The 25,742-nt window shown below is 40.6% G+C and overlaps 1 protein-coding gene across 1 annotated transcript in view; it reads left to right on the forward strand.

Moving 5' to 3' along the window:
* MAP3K5 (mitogen-activated protein kinase kinase kinase 5) overlaps positions 1-25,742 on the forward strand; it is a 153,032-nt gene that overhangs the window by 100,911 nt on the left and 26,379 nt on the right. Inside the window, exons 11-16 of the mRNA XM_026649798.2 lie at positions 974-1,081; positions 8,284-8,333; positions 17,316-17,411; positions 18,668-18,749; positions 20,547-20,680; positions 24,229-24,356. Of these exons, the coding sequence (XP_026505583.1) occupies positions 974-1,081; positions 8,284-8,333; positions 17,316-17,411; positions 18,668-18,749; positions 20,547-20,680; positions 24,229-24,356 (598 nt within the window). The remainder of the gene's footprint in view (positions 1-973; positions 1,082-8,283; positions 8,334-17,315; positions 17,412-18,667; positions 18,750-20,546; positions 20,681-24,228; positions 24,357-25,742) is intronic.

The raw sequence follows: 25,742 nt of genomic DNA on the forward strand, positions 1-25,742 counted from the left end.
GGACGAGAAGCTGGATATGAGTCGACAGTGTGCCCTTGTTTCCAAGAAGGCAAACGGCATTTCGGGCTGTATAAGTAGGTGCATTGCCAGCAGATCGAGGGACGTGATCATTCCCCTTTATGCGACATTGGTGAGGCCTCGTCTGGAGTACTGTGTCCAGTTTTGGGCCCCACACTACAAGAAGGATGTGGAAAAATTGGAGAATCCAGTGGAGGGCAACAAAAATTATTAGGGGGCTGGAGCACATGACTTATGAGGAGAGGCTGAGGGAACTGGGATTGTTTAGTCTGCAGAAGAGAAGAATGAGGGGGATTTGATAGCTGCTTTCAACTACCTGAAGGGGGGTTCCAAAGAGGATGGAGCTCGGCAGTTCTCAGTGGTGGCAGATGACAGAACAAGGAGTAATGGTCTTAAGTTGCAGTGTGGGAGGTTTAGGTTGGATATTAGGGGGAAAAAATTCACTAGGAGGGTGGTGAAGCACTGGAATGGGTTACCTAGGGAGGTGGTGGAATCTCCTTCCTTAGAGGTTTTTAAGGTCAGGCTTGACAAAGTCCTGGCTGGGATGATTTAGTTGGGGATTGGTCCTGCTTTGAGCAGGGGGTTGGAGTAGATGACCTCCTGAGGTCCCTTCCAACCCTGATATTCTATGATCCTCAAACTGCCTGCACTGTGTCCAAAAACCTACCATGTTATAGAGGTTGCTCAACACCTGGCAGTAGGCAATGAAGGTACTCAGAACCTTGTTGAATCAGGAGTACCATGTGATCATGTCTGTAGTGGAAAAAGGCGTATTATAGAAAAACTACATTTAAACTAGAATTTCAGACTGTAGGCTAGTGTGATCATTTTACAGTTTTATCTTTTCCCCTTGTGATTCCTAATGTGTTAGGACTTTAGACGTTTTCAGTTGATCACAATGCTTTTTACATTTCATAAACCCTTTAATGACTTTTAATTCCCTCCCCCCACCAAGGTTTTAATATTAGAACCAACAAAAATTTACCAGCCTTCATATCTGTCCATCAATAGCGAGGCGGAGGAGAAGACCATATCTATCTGGCACGTCCTACCTGATGACAAGGTAAACCACTGCACTTGTTTTAGGATGAGAAATGTAAATAATGAATTGTACCTTATGGTCTCTGAATCGTGTAAATGACATAAATCCTGTAACTAAAGACTTCTTACAGTTGACTACACAAAACTTATTTGAGGTATATAAGAAATATCTTTATTTACATATAATGTTGGGCATTGCTTATTTTGCAGACAGTGTGTCATGGTTAAGTATTTTTCCATTATCTCTTTTATGATTTAAAAAAAAATGTTAAATTTATAATCTCATTTCAGAAGGCTTGATTTAAGTATATAGTGCACAAAGATTCAGTAGCACATTACTGAAATTTTGGCTTTTAAAATATATGTACAACACACCAGTAACATTGTAATATAAATCTATTTCTAAATGGAACTTTCCTCTGTTTTTTCCCTCTGGTGTTATCCAAATCCATGTTATAGTTTTGAAATGTGCTTAAAAGAATTAGAACTTTTGAAATATGGGTTCTTTCAAATGAGACAGTTTCACCAGGATGGCTTACCTGTGTCATCTGTGAGTACTGGACCCTCAGTAATGCACTAAGAGTATCAAAAATGCCCCTAGCTAGCACTCACTGGTTTATATTGTAGCCTGGTGTAGACACTGTAAATATGATGGCAGAGGAAATAAAGATCATTGTTTTGAATAGTTGTGCAGGAAGTCAGGAACTTAGAGGAAATTGATCAAAGAAAATAGATGTTTAGGAGACTGAGAAGCTGAGAAAACACGCTTAAAGATATGGAAACTTGGAAGCTGATATTTGGGATATTTGGAAGGAGAGTGAGTCTGAAGGAGCTTTGGAGACAGCTTTGAAGTGAGGCGTAGATGGAGGAATTACTGCATCCAGGGATACTTGGAAGGAAACAGTAGAGTGGTGGGGGTTGGGGCAGCCTGAAAGTTTTGGAAGCAGGAAGAAAGAAAGGAGCCTGGGAGATGTGGAAGAGGGGAGAGAAGAAGAAGGCATAGGGAATGAGTGGGTTCAGGGAGATGTGGAACCAGAATAATGTTACAGATGGTTTCTCAGCTCCCAAGAACCAGAACAGTCATTATTATTTCTTTTCTGATGACTTTTCTTCAGTTGCAGGGAACGGTAGAGGGGAATTGTTTCCTGGAATCAGTCTGTCATGTGCCTTTTACACTTACAATAGAAATATTTCTGACATGCACCTTTTTCGCTATTTTCTATTTCTACTCCTCCTTCTTTGTACAATGTATGTGGAACACAATGAGCAATAGCACTTGGGCTTTTTCTTGGGGAAAATGGACCATGGGGAAAAGCATGTAGGTAATGGCAGTAATAGGACATTCGGAAGACAAATTGAAATTCAGTCTAAACTGTGTCCAGATCAATGAATTCCTGTTTATATGTGGTCAGCTTTGATCAGAATCATTCATGATGGTCTGAGACTATCAAACAAACATACATAAATACATTGCCTTAGCTGCTGGACACAAACCAAAATATATTTGCCACACATAGTAAATAATGCTATATGTTGGTGCTGCAGAGGAAACCCTGATACCATAGAACATCTGCTCTGGAAGAGTACTATAGGGTATTTCATATTTGGAATTATCTCACTACCCATAAATGCATGATTTTTAATAATTCACTCCCAAACAATCCACTTCTCTCTGTTTTGTGGCTTATCTCTCATACCATAAATATAAAGCATGATTATAATTCTGAACTCCCCAAATCCCCTCATCCTTGCTCAAATATTCTGTAGTGTATTAATAACTGAACGTGCATCATTCATTACTGGACAAAATTTCTTCATAGCTGTTTGGTCAACATTCCTTAATTTCTCTAGATATCTTTTTAAACTTTCATGAACCTCAGTCTCTCTCTCTCCTCCTGTACTCTGTCAGAATGAAAACAACGAGGAGTCCTTGTGGCACCTTAGAGACTAATAAATTTATTTGCTCATAAGCTTTTGTGTCAACCTGAAGCAAATACTCACCAGCAACTACACACCACACAACAGAAACACTATCCCAGGAATCAATCCCTGCAACAAACCGCGTTGCCAGCTCTGTCCGCATATTTATTCAAGGGACACCATCATAGGACCTAACCACATCAGCCACACCATCAGGGGCTTGTTCACCTGCACATCTACCAATGTGATATATGCCATAATGTACCAGCAAAGCCCCTCTGCCATGTCCATTAGACAAACCAGACAGTCTCTACGCAAATGAATAAATGGACACAAATCAGACATCAAGAATTGTACCATTCAAAAACCAGTAGGAGAGCACTTCAACCTGCCTGGACACTCAATAACAGACTTAAAAGTGGCAATTCTTCAACAAAAAAATTCAAAAACAGACTTCAACGAGAAACTGCAGAATTGGAATTAATTTGCAAACTTGACACCATCAAATTAGGCCTGAATAAAGACTGGGAGTGGCTGCGTCACTACAAAAAATAATTTTCCCTCTGTTGATACTTGTATCTTCTTATCAACTGTTGGGAATGGGTCACATCTACCTTGATTGAATTGGCCTCTTAGCACTACAAAAAGTAATTTTCCATCTGTTGATATTCACCCCTTCCTGTCAACTATTGGAAATGGGCCACATCCACCCTAATTGAATTGGCCTCGTTAGCACTGACCCCCCATCTGGTAAGACAACTCCTATCTTTTCATGTTCTGTATGTTTATACCTGCCTACTGTATTTTCCACTCCATGCACCTGATGAAGTGGGTTCTAGCCCACGAAAGCTTATGCCCAAATAAATTTGTTAGTCTCTAAGTTGCCACAAGGACTCCTCGTAGTTTTTGCTGATACAGACTAACACGGCTACTCCTCTGAAATCTGTCAGAATATTAATTCATGTCATTGTAGATCAAAATATGGGCTCCTTACTCCCATCAGTGAGCAATTAATTAGATTCACTGCAGTCAGTGGAACTGCCTATACATATTTCAAGACAAAAATCTAGGATAAGTGAAGACTGAGAGTATGCATCAGCAACTTAAAGATAAATAACATTGCAAGGATGTTGTAATTTTCCCATGACTAAGCATTACAAACCCAGGAAATTCAGAATGAAGGCTATATTTAAAAGAAATTCAGTCATGTTAGGAATGGAAATGTACAAGTAGGGTGCACAAACAACCTTAACTCTACCCTATAGTGACATCATAATAACCAATAGATTATGATTAAGGAACAGTGCGTAGTGTTTTGGTCACAGATAAAAATGAAACTGATTTTTAAAGGTTTTTCCCTCTATATGAGAAATTTGAAGAATCTGTGTGATTCCATTATTGATATTATTTGGGACAAGGAAGACTAACACATGCTCAGTTTCTTAAAGGACCCAGGCTTTAATTAATTTTTAAGTCCATGAGTTAATAGCTTTACTGGTAAATTCTCAGAAAATTCATTCTGTACTCAAATAATAAGTGTGTAAGTTTAAGGAGTGTATTGTTTATTTTTCAGACATAAGAGGTTTAATATTTGCTTTAAATGTGAAATGAAACTCAACTTCTCAATTTGCGACTGATGACTACATAACAAGAAAGGGTCTCACAATCTGGCCTAGTATAAATAAATTGCTCTCTTCCTTTTCCACAGCCATTTTCCAATGAGTATTTTTCTACTTACCTCAGTTTTAATTAAATGATGAAACTTGTGAAACTTAAACAAATTAATGGAAAAGTTCTTATAAAAGTCAGTTGGTGGATCTGCTTTGTTTCTGCTATAAGCACATATACCATTCCACTGTAGTTCCCTGAATGTAGCAATTTGTTTTCTGATAGGACTGTGGCACTTCTCTAAAACCTATTTGTCAGTAGGAAACGCAGTAGCCAAGCTGCCTTGGTTTCATGTTGGCTTCCGAAACCAATTTGTGATTTTTTTACTAACCGAAGAACAGATGCTGGAGTTGGATAGCACCCTGATATGTTTACTCAGGTTGTTTAGAAGTTGGCAGAATCATGAGCAACACAGCTTTTCTGTAATTCAGTAGCCTGAGAAAATGATGTAGTAAATGTATGAATCTGCGAGAGATTACTCTTTCATAAACTATAAAGCTATAACATGTGATTTGGGATTCTCATGCTTTTTTAATCCCTTAACTCCAAAATAAACATTTAGGAAGGGTGTTCACGGGTAAAAATGGGGTGAGGACCCATAGCTGGAAGGCATTCAGGGGGAATTGGGAGGTGGATGTGGGGAGAGGGGCAGCTGAGGTTGCTGAGATACTCCCCACTATTGCTGGGGGATAGGGATAGCAGAGGTTAAGGTGGTGCTCTTTCCTCATATAGGGGAGCCAGGAGACCTAATGTGGCAAGAATCCCCATCCCTTTGCTCTGTTCCCTCCTGTAGGCAAAGAAAATGCCCATGTTGGCTCTTCGCGAACTAGCATGGGAGGGGTGCAATATTAAACGGCAAAGGCTAATTTAGAAAACTAGAACGATCTAAAATTAGCATGGCACACATTCAATGGATTAAATCTGGCCAACTGGTAGGTCTCAAAACGTAATGGTAAATGGGGAATCATCACTGAATGGGTGTGTTTCTGGTAGGGTCCCGCAGGGATCGGTTGTTGGCCCTTTTTATTAATGACTTGGAAGAAAACATAAGATCATCACTAATAAAGTTTTCAGATGACACGGACTGGGGGAGTGGCAAATAATGAAAAGGAGAGGTCACTGATACAGAGTGATCTGGATCACTTGGTAAGCTGAGCTCCAGCAAACAATATGTGTTTTAATAAGGCCAAATGTAAATGTATACATCTAGGAACAAAGAATGTACGCTATACTAATGTGAGGGGGGGACTCTTATCCTGGGATGCAGTGCCTCTGAAAAAGATTTGGGTTTTGTAGTGGATAATCAGTTGCACATGACCTTCCAGTCTGACTAATGCAATCAGTGGATGCATAAGCAGGGAAATCTCATGTAGGAGTAGAGAGGTTATTTTACCTCTGTATTTGGCACTGGTTTGACCATTGCTAGAATAGTGTGTCCAGTTTTGGTGTCCACAATTCAAGAAGGATGTTGATAAATTGAAGAGGGCTCAGAGAAGAGCCAGGAGAATGACTAAAGGATTGGAAAACATGCCTTGTAGTGATAGGTTCAAGAAACTCAATATATTTAGCTTAACAAAAAGAAAGTTAGGAGGTGACTTAATTACTGTCTGAGTACCTTCATGAGGAACAAATATTTAATAATGGGTTCTTCAGTCTAGCATATAACACAATCCAATGGCTGGAAGTTGAAGCCAGACAAATTCAGACTGGAAATAAGGTGTATATTTTTAACAGTGAGAGTGACTAACCATTGGAAGGATTTACCAAGGGTCATGGTGGACTCTCCCATCACTGACTATTTTTAAATTCAGATCAGATCTTTTTTCTGAAAGCTATGCTCTAGGAATTATTTTGGGGAAATTATATGACCTGTGTTATACAGGAAGTCAGACAGATGGTCCCTTCTGGCCTGGGAATTTATGAACAGGTAGCCGGCCAGAAGGCAGTGGATCTTGAGCAGAAGGTCAGTCTAAACAAAGTATTTCAGGTATCTCTTAAAAGTTCAAAGCCTTAGAATTCAGCTAAGAATCTCTAAATTACTTTAAGAACGAGGAGTACTTGTGGCACCTTAGAGACTAACAAATTTATTTGAGCATACGCTTTCGTGGGCTAAAACCCACTTCATACAGTATTTTCCACCGCATGCATCTGATGAAGTGGGTTTTAGCCCACGAAAGCTTATGCTCAAATAAATTTGTTAGTCTCTAAGGTGCCACAAGTACTCCTTGTTCTTTTTGATGTTACAGACTAACATGGCTACCACTCTGAAATAAATTACTTTAAATGCTCCATTCTGCAGTGTGAGCTGAGCCTGCGTTTAGGAGTAATTTGTAGCACAAATGGCATTGTATTAAGCAAGCCTGACCATATTTGAATATCCTCCTTCCTCGTTATTCAAATCAAACATTGCCTTCTCAAGGTTTGTCAAATCACTCAGTACCTTTCCGTGATAATGAGACACTTCTATTCCTTCTACTTTGAGCATTCATTTTTAGCTGTTAAACTAGGTCTGAGCAGAAAAGCTTTGGCGACTTGTATGCATTTCATAAACTGGCAAAATAATCTATTATGGAAAATTTGTATGAACATTTATATAGAGGTAGCACCTAACAGCTTCAGTCCCATTGTGTGGCAATGTGCTAGGTAATAAATGAATCCCTGTGATACAGTTTGCCCAATAACTCATTTAATATGAGAGCATTCCCACATCATTCATGGCTAGTTAGAATTTGCTACTTTACAACTGCAGGTTACTTTTAAATGGACTTTTAAAAATATTTGAGGTTTGATGTAGGGCTAAAGAAAATACAATTGTGTGTATTTGGTACATTATATTATGGTATTTTATATTAACATCACTCACTCACTCATGCCCGTCACCCCAATCGGGGTATGGGCCACCAACCACAGATCTCCAGAGTCCTGTAGCAAGTTTCTGTAGCAAGTTGATTTTTTACGGGGTGGAGTTGCTAGCCTCACGCCCAATCCTCCTCCTTTATCCTGACTTGGGACAGGCAGATGGCCCCAAAAGACCTCTCTGGTGGAGTTTTATATTAACATAGCCGCCTGTAATAAAATGTGAACAGAAAAGAAAGAAGGATTAAGAAGATATGGAGGAGGAGGAAATTGATTTGGCAAAAGAAAGGTGTCATAGATTATCAAGTATTGTAGGCTCAGTCTCCTTTACAATTCACTGTACAAAATACAGCAACTCTGGCAATGTGTCTTCCTGCTTTATTTCTTGCTATTCTTGACAGGTGTCATAAGCTGTTCAACTACATGTCTCGTTTGTCTTTGAGAATTCATTTGCTTGTGACTGTGGTTGGCACCAAGGCTTCACTCTAAATCTTGTCTCTCAGCAAGAAATGTTTCTTGGCTTTATTGTTCTAGTTACTAAAATGGTCTGCAAAGCAGTATTTCTATTCGGCAAAGGTTGTTCAAAGATGCTGTTGGCATTATGTTAAGATGCCACAAAGAATAATTGCTACAGTGTAAAATGCTAATGTTTTGAGTAACGTTCCTAAATCTTTCAGCCTCTTTGGTTACAGGGTAAAAGATAATGCATGTTGGAGCTTTTATATTAAGGGAAACTTTTATCATCATGTTTTATCTTTACACTTTTTCTGTATGTTACAGAAAGGTATTCATGAGTGGAACTTCAGTGCTGCTTCTATCAGGGGAGTAAGGTAAGCTTCCTTTATTTCATGATCTTAAACAAACCAAGGTAACTGGGTGAGTGGTCTGCTGGGATAGTGCAATGACTTGGATGAAGCGTTGGGGACAAAACTTAACAGAGTTTTGCATCTGCCTGAGACATGGGGATTTCCAACATAACAGAAGCCCTGAAATGTCTCCTTGTGATTCTAAAATGGCCACCTGCAATGGCTATCAAACAAAAACAAAATTAAAAAATTAAAATTGCTAATTTAAAAAAATATTATTTTGCTGACTAAAATAGTTCCGTAATTCACATTTAAGTGAAGTTATAAGTAGAATTAAAATAATTGGTTACTTTTAATGTATTATTATTATTATTATTATTAATTATTATTATTTATTTGCATTACCATAACACCTAGGAGCGCCTGTCATGCACCAGGACCGCATTGTACTAGGCTCTGTATAAACATTTAACAAAAAAGATGGTCCCTGCCCAAAAGACCTTACAGTTTAAGTATAAGACAAGGGATAACAGGTGGATGCAGACAGGGAGAGCAGAAGGAAACAATGAAACTGTGATAGGCTATGGTCTCTACACAGCAGCTGCCTGTGTGTTAAATTCTTTTGTAGGCATCATGGCAGAATAGAGTTTTGAAGAAGGTTTGAAGGAGGGCAATGCAGTAGCGTTGTGAATGTTTATGGGGAGCTCCTCCCAAGCGTGAGGGGCAGCATGGGAGAAAGCACAAAGAAGCTTCTTTGAAAATTTACCAAGTGGGCAGCGGAGGCTGGTATCCTTAGCTGATTGGAGGCAGGAGTCAACATCTCCATAACGAATGAGAGATCATAGGCAGTTTGGGAATAGACCATGAAGGCCTTGCAAGTGAAGACAAGCAGCTTATATTTGATGCGAAAGAGAAGGTGAAACAGTGGAAGGATGCAAAAAGAGGGGTGCCAAGGTCAAAGCAATGGGCTAGGATAGTGATCTTTGCATTTTGAGTGGATATCAGTGGAGCAAGATTGCATATGATGTCATGTGTCAAGGCCAGAGAGAAGGATAGTAATCAGAATGCAAGATAATAAGACTGGATGAGAGTTTAGCTGTAAGGATGGAAAGGAAAGGTCATATCTTAGAGATGTTAGGCTGGAAGAATCAGAAAGATTTAGCCAGCCTGGAGGTGAGGATCTAGAGAGAGGGCTGAGTCTAAAGATGATGCTCAGGTGATAGATATCAAGCCCCCTTTCATGGCATCCAAAAATAACTAGTTACATTGAAAACTTAGGCCATTAAGATGTATAATTTCTTTATGTTGTGATTTTTAAAATTAATTGTTATCCTATATTATTTTTAAAAGATTGTTTTACTGATATTTACAACTAAAAAAATTAAATGTATCTGGTCATAACAAGAAACCAGGTAAAGTCTGTTGCCTCTGAAATGTAAAAGGCCTAGTTCTCATTTGCACTAAGGACTCTTTATTCAACTTTAGATCTTCACTTCCCCATGGCCCTAGCATGCCCACGTTTTTCTTCAGCACTCTTCCTTAAAAGGGGAGCAGGAAATGGCTGGCACAGAAACCAGTTCTGCTACTTTCGTTGGCTTTACTTCAGCAAAAAGCTCCCTTCTGTATGTGGGATTCTCCAGTGGTCATTCATGTCCAGATTGTGCCCCCTCAGCATCACTGAACTGCTGCAGAATCTGGCCATAGAGTGTACTCGTGTGCATGAAGTTAAACATGGGCAGAACTATTTGAAGGATCCAGGTTTTAATTTATACATGTTAATATCTAGGAAAGTACCACTGTACTGCTTTATATCACTTCCTTATTTTTGTCTTATTTTCTTCTTGTGGTTACACATACCATGTCACATCCCATTTTAATATTTTTAACTGTATTTTTTTTAAAAGAAAATCAAATTATCCAACTAGTCCTCTATTCTAAAAATGACACAAAAATTGTCTTATGTCTCTAATAAATTCCTACACAGATGGACCATTTTTGCCTTTCCACCATCTAATAACTCTTTTAGCTATCAACAGACACAGCGAATCAGTTTATTTTATGGAAAAAACTGCAACAATGCATGTGGTTCAGTTTGGTTTCAGTTTTTGTTACAATACATTTTCGAGCATTTGTAAACTTTTTGCCAAATGGTGGTGGCAGTTTTTTGACACTACTAAAACATGTATTAGTGTTTACTAATGTTGTCTATATGCCTCCAGTTCTGTTGTTATCATTTAAGACCAATCTTATTTGGCCAGATGTCCAAGAAAGTCTGGAAAATTTTAAACTGCCTCAGTAGAGCTAAGGTCTGTTTCTGCCTTGGCTCTGACAGAACTCAGACAATCTTTGATGGCTTGGCTGCGCGGCAGTTGGGCAAAGTTGACGTTTATTTAATTACAAAGCTAAATAAATGTATATGCACAACTCATATAAATGTATCTGTATATAATCAGCATAAATGCTGGAATTAGGGATGCTGGGGGTGTGGCAGCACCCCCTGACTTGAAATGATTTCCATTATATACAGGGTTAACAGTTTGGTTTGATGGCTTTCAGCACACCCACTATACAAATTGTTCCAGCACCTATGATAATCGGATCGTCTCCCGCTCCTTTCAGTTGTTGCTAATCTTGTTAGATGAGAAGCTCTTTGAGTCAAGGGCCATATTTGTGGCACAGCTAGCACAAAGGGGCTCTGTTCCTGATCCCAACTTCTTTTGTCTCCTTTGAAAATTCTACCCTGGAAATATAATCCCTTATAGCTCTCTAGGAAAGGGGGATTACCAGCTCTAGCAGTGAAGGCTGGGGTGCTCTGTAGTCCTCAAAGGGCCAGAGATCCCAGATTTAAAAGGTCACATCATTTTTCTGTATAGACCTCAGTAATTATTTATTGGTGTTACATAACCAGCACTTTAGCAGGAGTACTGAGGACGTACCTAGTACTAAAGCATGACTGATATTTCTGGTAAGCGTCTAGGGAAATGACTGAGGAGACACTTGCTTTATGTGTTCCCCAGCAGCCAACATAATCAGCCTCTTGTTCTTATGAGTAATAGAGTTCATCCCTTTAAAAATTGAGAAGGAATTAAAAAAGATGTATATAACTTTGTAAACATGGTGCTGAATCACACCCTGTACCTTTCGTAATTGGTTTTGTTTGATCATAAACTCAGTTAGTGGGTTGTCACTAATAAATTACTCCGCCTGTATATATCTCTCTCACTCTCACTCTCACTCTCACTCTCACTCTCACTCTCACTCTCACTCTCACTCTCACTCTCACACACACACACACACACACACACACACACACACACACACACACACACTGATTACTGAATTGGGCTAGAAAGTACATTTAGTCATCAAAATCCTTTAAAATGTGGCTAGCTTCTCTATGCACTTTGGTTGGTCCAGTAAAAGACATTACCTCATCCAGCTTGTCTCTCTATGCATGTTGTGTCAGTTATGCCAGTTATCCAAAGAAGCGCTTTTTTGCATGTGGTACACAGCTGCATTTTAAATAGCGGAGGTCAATGTAAGCTATAAGAACAAATGCAATCCAATAAATGCTTAACATTTACAATAAAAAAAGAATAACAGCCTCTATTTTATGCAGTAAAGATGAGCCCAAGTCACTGAGTGCTCGATTGTGTCTTGGGCACAGTCCTGAGCACCTGGGAGTAGACCCACGAGGCAGTGTGCCTTTGAGAGACCACACTGAGGCACAATTCCTTCCCTATTTCCCCCTGGCTCTAGGTAGGAGAGGGGGATAATTTGCTGCTGCCTTAACCTGACTCAGACTTTGGATATATATCTGAATCGGAACACTCCCAAATTATAAGTGTGTTTGGATTTCTGTTCTGATTCTGCCTAATATAGATGCAGGCCCATAGGACAGATGCTCGGTATCTGATGAGCATGGCATGAGAACCTGAATGGAAACAAAGTAATGACGCTCATAGGTGCTGGAACTAGGGGTGCTGGGGGTGCTGCAGCACCCCCTGGCTTGAAATAGTTTCCGTCATATACAGGGTTTACAGTTTGGTTCAGTGGTTATCAGCACCCCCACTATACAAATTGTTCCAGCGCCCCAATGAAGCTTGTTCTCAGGCTACTTCATGATGGGATGACCGACACTGTCCTCTGTAATGGGTTGGAGACGGACCCATTCACCATCTATACCGGTGTTGTAGGTCTGTGTTATTGCCCTAACCCTTCTTTCCATCTATCTTGCATTAATCTTGATTCTTATTCGTGACTGCTTTTCTTCTGGAATTGGGATTGAGTATCGCATGGACGGCCAGCTCTTCAACCTCTGTAGTGTCTTCATTGTACAATTAAAGTAACCAGGACTGTTATTACCAACATTCAGTATGCTGATGACTGTGCTATCCTCATGCACACCGAGGCTGACTTGTAATCCACCCTAGATCTCTTCTCAGGCGCCTATCATAGCTGGGACTTTTCCTCAATATTGGGAAGACTAAGGTGCTCTACCGGCCTGTCCCAGCACAAGTTGGCCCCCTTCTCCCACAAATTGTCATCAGTGGTGAACCTTGAAAATGTTGAGCCAGTACCTTTACCTTGGAGACTGAATATAGGATTCATTGTGCCAGCGTATCCTTTGGAAAGTAGCTCCGTCATGTCTTTATTGACAGAGATCTGCAGATGAAAACTAAGATCCTTCTCTACAGTGCAGTAGTCATCCCAACTCTTCTTTATGAGTGCAAGACATGGGTGACATACCGAAGCCATCTTAAGTAGTTTGAACTGTGCTGCCTTAGGAATATTTTCCATATCAGATGGGAAGACTGTCATGCCAATGATAGTGTTCTCTCTGCAGCCAACATCACCAGTGTTGAGGTGAAGATTATGAAACATCAACTTTGCTGGGCTGGTCATTGTGTGCGGATGGCTGATACTCGTCTTCCAAAGCAACTCCTCTTTTCTCAACTTAGTCATGGTGGTAGGACCTGCAGAGGACAGAGGAAATGCTACAAGGATACCCTGAAAGTATATCTTAAGAAGGAAGGCATTGACCCCACAAATTGGGAAGAGCTGGCTGGCAATAGACTGCAATGGCGTCCATCATATATCAAGCCTCAGTCCGTTTTGAAGAGAATTGCCTTGCTCAAGAGTCTGAGAAATGGCAGGGGAGGAAGGAAAGGTAGAGCATTCCAGTCAGCAGTTGTGCTCTCTCCAGGCAACCACCTGTCACATGTGAAAATACCAGTGGAGCACAAACGGGACTTCTCAGTCATCTTAAGTCTCATCAATGATTTTTCCTCGTATCTAGGGATAGCGGCAGCCAACGAACCAGGTTACCAAGTCACCATCTCTCCTTCCGGAGCAGGGAGCTGAGTCCAGGGAATCCCAGCATTTCCAAAATTCCAGTGAAATCAGTAAAAAAACGAATAATGGCTTGTGTAAAACTTGGGTATATTGGAGGTAAAATGGGTAAAAACTGAAAACAAAGGCCCTTACTTATTGTTAAAAAAATTTCAGATTTGTTTGTTCTGGTTCAGACCCAGCTCTTGTTTTTACTGATTAAGTTGCTTTGTACTTGGCATCCTATCAATAGAATTTTTTAAAAAATTATAGTATTGGAAGTTTTCACTCTTAGCAAATAAGTAAAATCTATTCACTTGAAATTTCTTCTCCACAGTTTCTGCATAATCTACTGATTAACTGCTCTATATGCTATCTCATAAAGAACTATTAATAAGCAACTGTCATGGTGCCTGATCGTGCATCCCCTGTGCATTGATTTCAGTGGGAGTGTTGGGTGCACACAGGATTTAGGTACAGGGCCATAGTAAATGTGCTTGCATGTTTTGTGAGGTAATATCTTTTATTGGACCTCACCTCACCTATCTAGTCTCTCTCATATCCTGGGGCCAGCATGGCTACGGCAACATTGCAAACTTGAATGTTTTCTCAGTTTTGCAACTGAGCTCACACATAATTTAAAAACACCCCATATTTATTAACAAAGACATTAATATTTCTAAATATGCCACCCTTGTAGGTGCACCACCCCACCCTAACCCTCCTATCTACCCACACACAAATGGGAAGAGAAGGTTCACTAGTGACCTACACACTGGCTTCTCTGCAGTCTGCAAGAAATTCATTTCACCTGTGTAAAGGCCAAGTAAAATGGTGTTATACAGTTGAATGGACGAGTGTTGGGATGATGAAACCCATACACCAACCTAAGGGTCTGACATGAGGCTAAAGTGCAGCCTTCTCCCTGTGGTGCTACTTCAGCATGTAGAGTGTGGTTGGGGCTCTTGCTCCTCTGCATTGTTGGGGATCCCAGTTGTTCCACCCCACTGCAGCTCTCTGTGGCAACCTATGAACAGCTACTGCAGAGACATTTTCTACCATTCACAAGAGGTGCAGAGGACCCGCTGCTCAACTCTCCTCTGCAGCCTGAGAATTCCAAATGGGGGCTTACTGTGGAGTGGGGGGGAAGTATTGCAATGGTCTTGTGTACCTGGGCGAATGTCTGTGAAAGCCTGAGACCAGGATTTTCTGTGCTTACTAATGTAGATCACATTTATAATCAGATTTACTCAAAGTAACAGTTTCTCTACAGATCTTCAAGAAATCAAGGCTGAATGAATAGAAGGTTATTGAACCCTTTAATCAGACACTTTTTAAATGTTTCGCACTAACAGGTTGACTCGGATATTTGACTTTGTTAGATTTTGTCTTTTATGAAGCATCTCTCTTATATTAAGTGACCATACGGAAACAGTGCATCAGATTAAAAAAATGTGTTACTATCATCATTTCATTCTTAATACAAAGGAAAAACATCTGAGCCTATAACTCCTGATGTTTCATTTTTGATCTCTACAGGGGAAAGATTCCCAAATAATTTCAAATTATTTTAGTTACCGTGCTCTAAGGAAATGTAGTTTATGGTGTAAAGCAGTTAATATCCATAGAAGCTAAGTGAAGTTCAGGAAGAAAACTTGAAAGAGAATCTTCGAAAATATCTATATATCCCTAAGCAGATCATCTTTATCCCTCCAGCAGGACAGTTAAAACAACCTTAACATCATCAAAAAGAATATACACAGACAAACATTCTGATTTTTAAAATCATCTCTCCTTCTACTAAGTAGCTTTTGTAAAATGCACATTATTCAAAGAGAATATTTAAAATCCCAAGTTACCCTCACATCTAAAAGTGACAATGAGGGCTACTACTAGATTAGGAGGAGTTGTATGAATCAGAGATTTACAAAGTAGTGTTAACTTCAAAACATTTAGTGATGTTTCAAACTTCTGTATCAGTATTTTCCCTAAAACTAAAGAAAAATTATCATATGAGTCAAGCCTGTATGTACCCAGATACTTCCATAACCCCCGTCATCACAGTATTTAAGTCCTTCCCTCACATCTTCTGATGGCCCTAAATTCTCACATTGCAAGAATAAATACTATTCTCCTTTTGTTTCTGTTTGTAGTGGAGTAAGACTGTAAGTGAAATCTTGACCCCATTGAAGTCATTGGCAAAACCCACATTGACTTAAGCGGAAGCAGGATTTCACCCAATATCTTTTAAGAGTGAGCCAATAAGGGGACTTGTTACATGTGCCTTGGTCTCGCAAATCCTGTATCTTTATTATCCAGTTTTTCTCATAAAATCTTCATCCATCCTCCTTTTCTAATATATTAATTATACAAAATTCATTCACCCACGAAAGCTTATGCTCCAATACTTCTGTTAGTCTTAAAGGTGCCACAGGACCCTCTGTTGCTTTTTACAGATTCAGACTAACACGGCTACCCCTCTGACACTGAATCAAGTTTACACTTGAATGTCAGAGTGCGAGTCAAGGGCACAAATTGCAGAATGAACTGCTTCAAGTAGGATGCTTTTCAAGGAGCTCAGAGAAGGAGAAAATATTTTCAGATGAGTAAACAGCTTTACAAGAGCTCAGTTCACTGGGATTGAGAGAGGATGACTGGACAAAAGGCCCCCCTCCTACCACTTTAGAAATCTCTGTAGTATGAATCCATCCAGTCCTTCTAAAATAAATAAATAAATGGAGATATCCTATCTCCTAGAACTGGAAGGGACCTTGCAAGGTCAAGTCCAGCCCCCTGCCTTCACTAGCAGGACCAAGTACCAATTTTGCCCCAGATCCCTAAGTGGCCCCCTCAAGGATTGAACTCTCAACCCTGGATTTAGCAGGCCAATGCTCAAACCACTGAGCTATCCCTCCCCTCTATTCCTGCCCTCTCTTTGTTCTGCTGAGATAGAAAATAAAAACAAAACTAGATTAGGTGATAAAGTAATGGGGGTGGGTGGGAAAGGGATGCTCATTATTGCACAGGAAGATGCTATTTAAGGAATACTGTGTTGGACAACACAGAAATGTCAATTACAGTAACCACCACAGGAATCTTGCCCAGGGTGGGCTGAACTGTGGCTGGTTATAAAAGGCAAAGCCACTTCTGTGTTCCAAAAATAAAGGTTCAAGGAGAGGAGGTTTTTAAAAATTCTGTTGCCACTGATGTAGCCCAAGGAGAATGTGGATGGATGCAAGGATGGTAACGAGTAGCAGCAGCAGCTTCAAGGGAAGGCGAGTTTAAATCCTCTCGACTCTCTGATACTGGAAGGATGTTCCACCAGGACAGCGGCAGTGGTGGCTTCAGGGTGAACGAGTTTAAGAGCGTCATCGAAAGACCATTAAACTCAATGGGATTTTTTCTATTGATATAAATGGATTTTGGATTAGGTTCTTACTCCCATCACTCTTCTGATGCCCTCCTGAGGGATGTATGCAATAGTGGGGGGCAATGGAGGGCTCCAAGCAGCAGAGATAGCATTTCAGATGGTGGACGAGCATGTTAGACTATAACTTCATAAGAAAATGATCTATAATGGTACATAGCAAGATTTAATCTAGTACTTTCCTACAGTGCCCTGAAGCTTGGGGCCACCAGTTCAATAACCTGCATTTACTTTGTCTGTTCTTTCAGTATTTCAAAGTTTGAAGAGCGATGCTGTTTTCTTTATGTACTGCATAACTCAGATGACTTTCAAATCTATTTCTGCACAGAACTGCATTGCAAGAGGTATGTATTGGTCAGTATTTTGCAAAACAATCTTAACTTAGATGATGATTTCTGAATGCAGTCCTGTACTAGACTGGTGTTGTTTACTTTGGGATGGGGCCAGTGAGCTGCTGAGCATCCTCAACTCTCATTACTTAAACGTAAATTATGGGCACTTAAGCATCTCCCGGGAGGTGCTCAGTACTTTGAAGGGTTGGGCTCACACTTAAGTTAATGTTTCAAACAAACTTTACATTTGTATACCATGGTCCAGTCCTGTGGGATCTGTTATTCCTGATGTAACTATTAAAGCTTAATTCATGAGTTAGCCAAGCCCCAGTCCAGCAAAGTACATAAGCATATGAGTAGGCCTTCTGAAGTCAATGGGGCCACTTGTGCTTAAACTTATACATGTGCTTATGTGCTTTGCAAGATCAGGGTCTACCGTTGCTTTCCCTGTAGCTATAGTTTCATTTCTGATTACAAAGAAGCACATTATGAGTTCTTTACATTATTGCTACTCTTATGTGTGTTTAGAATACATGGAGTTGGATTGTTTGTGCACTTCTGAGAGGCACAGACAGCACTGTGCTCATTGCCGAGGAGCAAGGAGGTTAAGGTGGTTTTAAGGCAACTTTCCATCCTCTCGATTCTGGGCTGCTCCAGGGGCTGGAGTGGACCAGGAGTAATTTAGACAGCTTTGGAGGGCTACCTGAGTTACAGCAGACAGTGTCTGGCGGCCTATGGACAGCAGCACTGTCCATAATCTGTGCAGTACTATACATTATGGCTCCAGACACCTCACAGACCTGCCCCTGACACGCCCTGTACACTAGCTTTGCATGCAAAGGGTCCTCGAAAGACAGTCTGCAGCAACCTTCCCTCAGCAGGAGAATTCTCCTCCTCCTGGGTCCAGGGCTTTTAGAACCTTTTCATGATGCTTAATGCTTCAGTCCCTTTCCTGGCATAAAGAAGCTACAGGAAGAGTTGAGACTGTCACCCCTGACTGTTAGGTATAATGTTATCTTCTGGACACTTCACATGTATCTCTCTCTCTCTCTCTCTCTCTCTCTCTCTCTCTCTCTCTCTGCAAGCTTTAGATATTAACTTTCCCTTTCAAGAAGAGCAGTGATTTTTCTCTCCCGCCACACAATCTCCGTAACTGAGCTGTTCTGGTTTAATATTCATTACACTTAACGCTTCTGTTTGATCATTTTTTTCACTTTAGGATTCATTCTGATGTAACTATCTAGTCTTTACCCGGGTGTGTTTTACAGGTTTTTTGATATGGTGAATAGTATCACTGAAGATATAGGGAAAAACACAGAGGAAGGGGAATGTGATGGAGATTCTGTAGAGGTAAGGACAACATGTCATACTTGATATTTTTCAATTTATTGAGAACTTTAGGCCTCTAGGTTAGGATTTTTAATTTAGGAGGAATTTTACCATTGACTGCAGTGGGATTAATTAGGCTGACACTGAGTGCTTTTTCAAATCTTTCCCCTAGTGTTTAGAAACAAAATATTCTTCATATTTCTTCTCATATGATATACATGATATGATATATATAGCACAGCAGGAACCAATGGCTGGAAGTTAAAGCCAGACAAATTCAAATTAGAGGTAAGGTACAATTTAATAACAGGGAGAGTGGGAAATCATTGCAACAAACTACCAAGGGAAGTGGTAGATTCTTCATCTCTTGATATCTTCAGATCAAGGCTGGATGCCTTTCTGGAAAATATACTTTAGCCAAACAAAGTTATAGGGCTCAATACAGGGGTAATTTGGTTAAAGTATATGGCCTCTGTTATGCAGGAGGTCAGACTAGATGATCTAATAGTCCCACCTGGCCTTAAAAATCTATGCATCTATTAATCTAAACTCCGCAAGAGTGGAACTTTAGTCAGCACAACCTCATCTGACCTCTGTTAACGCACAGTTTGGGCAAATTTGGAGAGTCTAAAATAGAGATTCCGCAGTACTTGGAAAATGTGGTTAGATCAGGAGAGCAACTGGTACAACATGAATTTATGTGGCAGCAGTGTCTGTGTTCCATGCAGAAGCTGAAGTTGTTCTTTGAGTGCTGGTCCCCATGTGTATTCCACAAGCGGGTACATATGTGCTTGACATTTGTAGCAAGTAATATCTGTTGGTCCGTGCCTGCAAAGTTGATTCCTTCATGCTCTGAACTGAGTGCATATAAGAGGTTGTGCAGACCAATGTCTCTCCAGTTCCTTCTGACCACTGCATGGTCTGAGTCAGTATCCTCTGTATCCAAAGTGATGTTCTTCTTTTTCCAGAACCTGTAAAAATATAAGAGTGAGTGCGCGCGTGTGTGTACATAGTTTTTAGCACTCTCTGTTGTAAGTTGGAAAGCATACCTCCCCTGGATGGAGTGAGGGCCCATTCCACCAGAGCACAAGCAACCTCAACAGCATCTCTTTGAGAAGTATGTATACTGGACATTTGTAAGGCTGCTACCTGGAGCTCTACCCACACCTTTATGAAGCACTAAGCCTTAGTCAGGCCTCTTCTGTAGATGTAGCTGTTGGGACAGCAGTATTAAGGCATCTGTACAAACTGCATCCTCGCACCCTCCTCCTGTTTAAATACTACTTGTCAATCACCCACAGGTGGAATGTGCATAGGGACCAGCACTTGAAGAAATGGAGGCTACTTACCTGTAACTGGAGGTTCTTCAAGATGTATGGTCCCTCTCTGTATTACACTACCTACTCTCCTTCCCCTCTGCTTCAGATCCTCTCTGATTCATGGTAAAAAGAGGAAGGCATTCGTCCTTGCTGCCTCTTATACCCTCAGATCAGAGCACAAGGGAAGTAACTCCACAGTTGCAGACCCCAACACCCACTACTTGCAACAAGTCTCTGGTCTCAAGTGCATGGTGCGCATGCGTACCCAGGTGTGGAATACAGATAGGGACCACACATCTTGAAGACCCTCCCATTACAGGTAAGCTCAATTTTTTATTTTGGTGTGCAGTGCCCTCTGTCTGTAGTTTTTTATTATTATTATTTTATGATACCCAACAATAGAAGTATGTTTATTATAAGAAGAAATATTTACATGGTTATGTTATGCAGTTAAAAACCCTGGTTCATATCCTTTCATTTCACGTTGTTTGTTTTGCAGTATGACTACGAATATGATGAAAATGGTGAGAGAGTCGTTTTGGGGAAAGGAACTTACGGCATAGTTTATGCAGGACGAGATCTGAGCAATCAAGTTAGGATTGCCATTAAAGAAATCCCAGAAAGAGATAGCAGGTACAGTAATTTCATCTAATCCAAATGATGCTGTGTTTATATACTTCAGTCCTGAAGTACGACTGGCCACTTTGCTGGTTAATGAAGCCCTTTTCTGAAAAGCTGCTGATAAATTATCCATCTCTCTGGTTTTCCTGCTACATTTTCCAGCTCTGTAAGAAACAGTCTCCAAAGCTGTGAAAAACAATGAGTGGTAATAGCAGTTGGGAATATGGCCATCTCAGAATAAGAGTTGTGGGAAGGAAAGGCCCCGCTTGCAGCTCCAATCAGAACTACGTATTATTGGCCTAGTTTAATATGAGGCTAACAATGACCCAGGTTGTCTCCTGCTGCACAAAAAGATCAGAAGGTTTCCTCCACTAGGCTTCCATGGCAGATTTTTGGGATCTCTGGGAGGCTAGGGCCACACACATGGAGGTCCTGTACCCTGCTGCACCAGCTCTGCCCTTAACCCACAGCCCTTACCCCACCTGCACCAGCTCTGCCCTTATCCCATCACTGCACCAGCTCTGACCTTACCTCACCACTCTTTTGGAGCTGTGCTATCAGGAATCTGTCACCTGCCCATTGAAGTTTCTGAGAGCAAATGGAAAGAACGTTAATAAGAACTGTGGATGTATTAACTCTCCTGTGTAAGATCTGGGGGGGTTGAAGGGAGACCATGTGTATTCCTTCTTATCCTGACTCCAGTACCTCCCCACCGCATGAACTCTAGACTGTGCTTAGAGGGCTCTGTAGGGCCCAGGTAGGGGGAAGAGGATGCTATGGAAGGACCTGACTACACTTCAGCATGGAAAACACCTGTTGATCTCAGGGGCCGTGGTTTGGACTAATAATAGTGTCACATTTACTGCACCTCTCAGACCTTGAGAGGTGACTTCATGATGGTATACAAGTCTCTTTGCAGGGAGAAAAAAACAAGTATTAAAGGGCTCTTTCATGTAGCAGAGAAGGGCATAGCAACAAGCAGTGTCTGGAAATTTAAGTCAAACAAATTAAAATTAGAAATACAGAAATAACAGTGAGGGTGATTAACCATTGGAACAAACTACCAAGTGGGGGAAAGTTGTGGATTCTCCATCTCTTGATACCTTTACAGCAAGACTGGATGCCTTTCTAGAGGCTATGCTTTAGCAAAACACAAGTGATTGGGCTCACTTGAGGGGTAACTGCGTGAAATTCATGAGGTCAGACTAGATAATCTAATGGTCCCTTCTGGGTTTAAAATCTGTGAAAACTTTCTGAAGCCTTTTCCATCAAGGCCATGCAACCTGCCTCTGTATCTATACTTTTCAGTATTGCCAGCCTCCTTATAATCTCAAACTCAATTGATTCCCCTGTTGGAGAGGAAGGATGGTCAAGTGGTAAGGATATTCACTAGCTCAGGACTTTGGCAACCTGAGTTCAAGTCCCCATTCCACTGCAGATTTCCTGTGTGACTGTTGACAAATTGCTTAGCCTCTGTGTGCCTCAGTACCCCATCTGTAAAACGGAGATAATAGTTCTTCCCTATCTCATGGGGTGGTGTTATACATTATGCTGTTTACTCTTCATTTTTTGGAACTAGTCATATATATGTGTTTTATATTCCGGATAAAGATGTTGCTGACATGCAGCATCTCATTTGTGCTGGACTACTCCTAACATTTCCTGATCAACTCCACCTTTTTAAGTATACCCTGGCATACTGAATGATGCCAACAACTATAATTAACCACAACAGAACACCTTGATATTAGTTATTTGTAGGGTTCTTTAAGATGTTGAACCTGAGCTGCATTTCAGTTTTTGTTTACACATAATTTGTAGTGAAGCCTACATAAAAGCTGGAATAAACCGTTTGAAGAATACAATTATTACACACCCTCTTTCACTCAGATTCAGTCTATGCTGTGAAATTTCTTCTGTATTTAAATTGTAAATTACATGCAATGGGTGCCATTTAAAAACTGGATACTTACCATCAAGAATAATTACGTTCATCACGGTGTTTGCAATATTTCCTACTCTAAGGGATGGGAAATTCCACAAATATTGTGGTAAAGATCAGAACAAGCCTAAATGCTGCCATGCAATAAAAGTCAGTTTTTTAATGGAGCCCACTGTATTAAATTGTTGAATTATTTAGACTCTTAAAAATTATATTCATCCCTGGGTTCTGATGTGCTGTTGTGCTCAAGAAATTAGCCATGTATTGCAAATTTGTCTTCTTTAAAAAACAGCATTTTCCCACGTGACCAGAAGGAATGGATATAAGTAGTAACATTCAGACACACCTCATGGTTATGTTAAAAAAAATTACCAAAAGCTATAACTAAAATTGATTTTTCAAAAACTTAATAAAATCACTCGATTTTAAAGGGAGATTGCCATGGTTGATAGGAACAAAATTAATCCTACCGATAGCAATGATTTTTAAAAAATCCTTCTGATCTTGAAAAATCTATCCATCTCTATAAAGCTAGGTTTTGTAACAGAGAAAATACCAGTTCAGTACTCTCAGTGCCCACAAAACACATTTGGGGGAAGATTTTTAAGTGCTCAGTACCCAAAGTTTGGGGTCAGATTTTCAGAAAACCTTAACATCCATTGAGGCACCTGAGTAAACTCCAGATTAGCAAAAAACCTCAGTATTTCAAAAGAGGTCAGTGTCCGACTTGCTGAGCTATTTTGACAATCTGGACATATATTTTAATGTCTAATGGAAGCTGGCACTCAGGAGTCTTGATATACTTTCTCGGCTCCTCCAGAGAAAACAGAAAATCAGGCAGACAATCTGATAGGATTGGAAAGGGAGCACTAGCCCTGCCTGAAGGAGGATAATTCTGTTTCACAACAACTTTCAAGGTTTTGAAATTTGTTTTTGTTCTGCATTGGAATGAAAACAAAATGGTTGGAACATTTTTGTGAAGTGGAATTGTCACGCAAGCTGGTTTTGGATGGAAAAGCTCAAATTTTCAGTTCAGGTTTCTGTTTCCCTTGGATGAGAAGTGACCAGTGAGTCCTGGACCTCAGAAATCTTCTCAATGAAAATATCATCAGAACTGATACCACTCTGTGAAACATTTTGGCTTTGACAAAATTACATTTTGGTGAACATGTCCCGACCAGCTCTAGTGAGCACCTCTCCATGAAGAGAATATGCTGTTCTCTGGCTGTGATAAATGTCCAGAGATGACATTTCAAATAAGCCTCCTACTTAGCAAGGTTCTCATCTAAATTAGACTACCAATCTAAGAACATACGCTTGAATTTTTATTGCAGATGGAGTAGTTGATATATTTGGGCATAAAGCTTTTTGCCCAACTGCTCATTCTGGCTGACTTGGCTTGGAGCATACTTTCTTTCTCCATAAACTCTGGGTGACTGCCTTTATTGTGCCAATTTATTTTTTCAGTATATACAATCATAAGTGTTCTTAGTAATGTGTATTGTAGCATTGTGTAAAACATTCCAATGTACATGTTTCACAAGACCTCAGGTACTTTGATGGACATTGTTATACAACATCCAGCTTTTTATTAAATGAAAATTTCCTTTACTTCCAGGTATTCCCAGCCTTTACATGAAGAAATCGCCCTGCATAAGCATCTCAAGCACAAGAACATTGTGCAGTACTTAGGTTCCTTGAGTGAGAATAGTTTTATTAAGATATTCATGGAACAGGTGCCAGGGGGTAAGTGCTTTTTTAAAATATTTTTAAAATATAAAATTTTAGAATACTGTAACAATAGAGTAAATTTGTGTGAATGATATTTTAAAAATGTCCATGGCTATAAGCCACTTCTGTATGGAAATTGCACTAAGGCTGCATCTGGTAAAGTTGATGGTTTGAACAGACTAGGGAGTTGATTTGTATAGCTAATAGGAAAGGCTAGAATGACCTCACTGCACATTAAGCAGTGCGGGCTGTTGTCTGGCTTGTTGGAAAAAGATGTCTGCCCCTTTATGGGCTAGAGAGTCCGGGAGTGACTTTGAGGCAGCTGCAGACCAGGTCAGGGTGAGGACTCTGACCCATCCCCCACTGGTGACTGGCAGAGAGGAGGGATTATATAGGTCCATGTCAGTGCAGGAAAAGCCAGGATCTATGGGGCCCACCTCTCAGACTTGGGAGCTAATATGTTTTTGGCCGATTTTAAAGGGGGTGTTAGGATGGGTCTGGGAACCCTGCTAGGTATGGTGGGGAGGCAGCCGAGCTAATTGCTGGCGCCTCCTTATGTTACATGTCCAGTGCAGGTACCTCATAGTGAAGGGATACAGTGATCAGATAAAATGGATTGGTAAAGGATTTAAAGGTGGTATTCTTTAAAGGAGAGGAAAAGGAGATTCATGGCTCCTATGACTGGTATGTTAGGGAGCCAACTCCCTCCTCCCTTGTAGGCTCCCCTCAACCCTTGTTCAAGGAGCAGGGTTGGCTGGGGACCAGGATGGGTAAGAGGGCTGACGGAAGTCCCTGGGTATATATTGAAATGATTATGGAATTACCTGCACTGTACACTTTTATCTGCCGGGTACTCCCAGACATTTAAGAATAAAGTTGCGGCCTAATTAAACCATATCCAGTGTTGCCTGTGCTTCTTCCAGCATAGTTGGGCAATTGTTGCCAAGGTGCCTGGATCCAACTTGATCAGGCTTCAGAGTAGGGCATGGTATGGAGACAGCACTTGTTGCTGTGACAGATGAGTTCCTCCAGTATATAGACTGGGGAAACAATCCACAGTCATCCTCATAGACTTCTTCGAAGCATTCAGTATAGTTGATTGCCAAAGAGGCTGCAGGGATGCACTGAAATTACCTAGTGTATTTAGAGTCCTTCCTGCTAGGCCTCACCCAGCAGGTTGTGATGGGCAATTATTCTTTCTATTCATCACTTGAGAAATCCCACAGATCAGTCATGCTACCATCTCAGTCATCTGTATAAAACCATGTGGGGAGCAGGTTTGTTGTCTGAAGTGTCAGCAATGTGCAGACAATACCCAGTTGTACACCACCGTCGTATGAGATGTGGCCACCACCAACTCAGAGCTTTTTCAAATGCCCAGGGGGGATGAAGAATCTAGAT

The sequence above is a fragment of the Terrapene carolina genome, unplaced genomic scaffold (assembly GCF_002925995.2).
Source record: "Terrapene carolina triunguis isolate 2854851 unplaced genomic scaffold, T_m_triunguis-2.0 Scaffold85, whole genome shotgun sequence".
Classification (NCBI taxonomy): domain Eukaryota; kingdom Metazoa; phylum Chordata; order Testudines; family Emydidae; genus Terrapene; species Terrapene triunguis.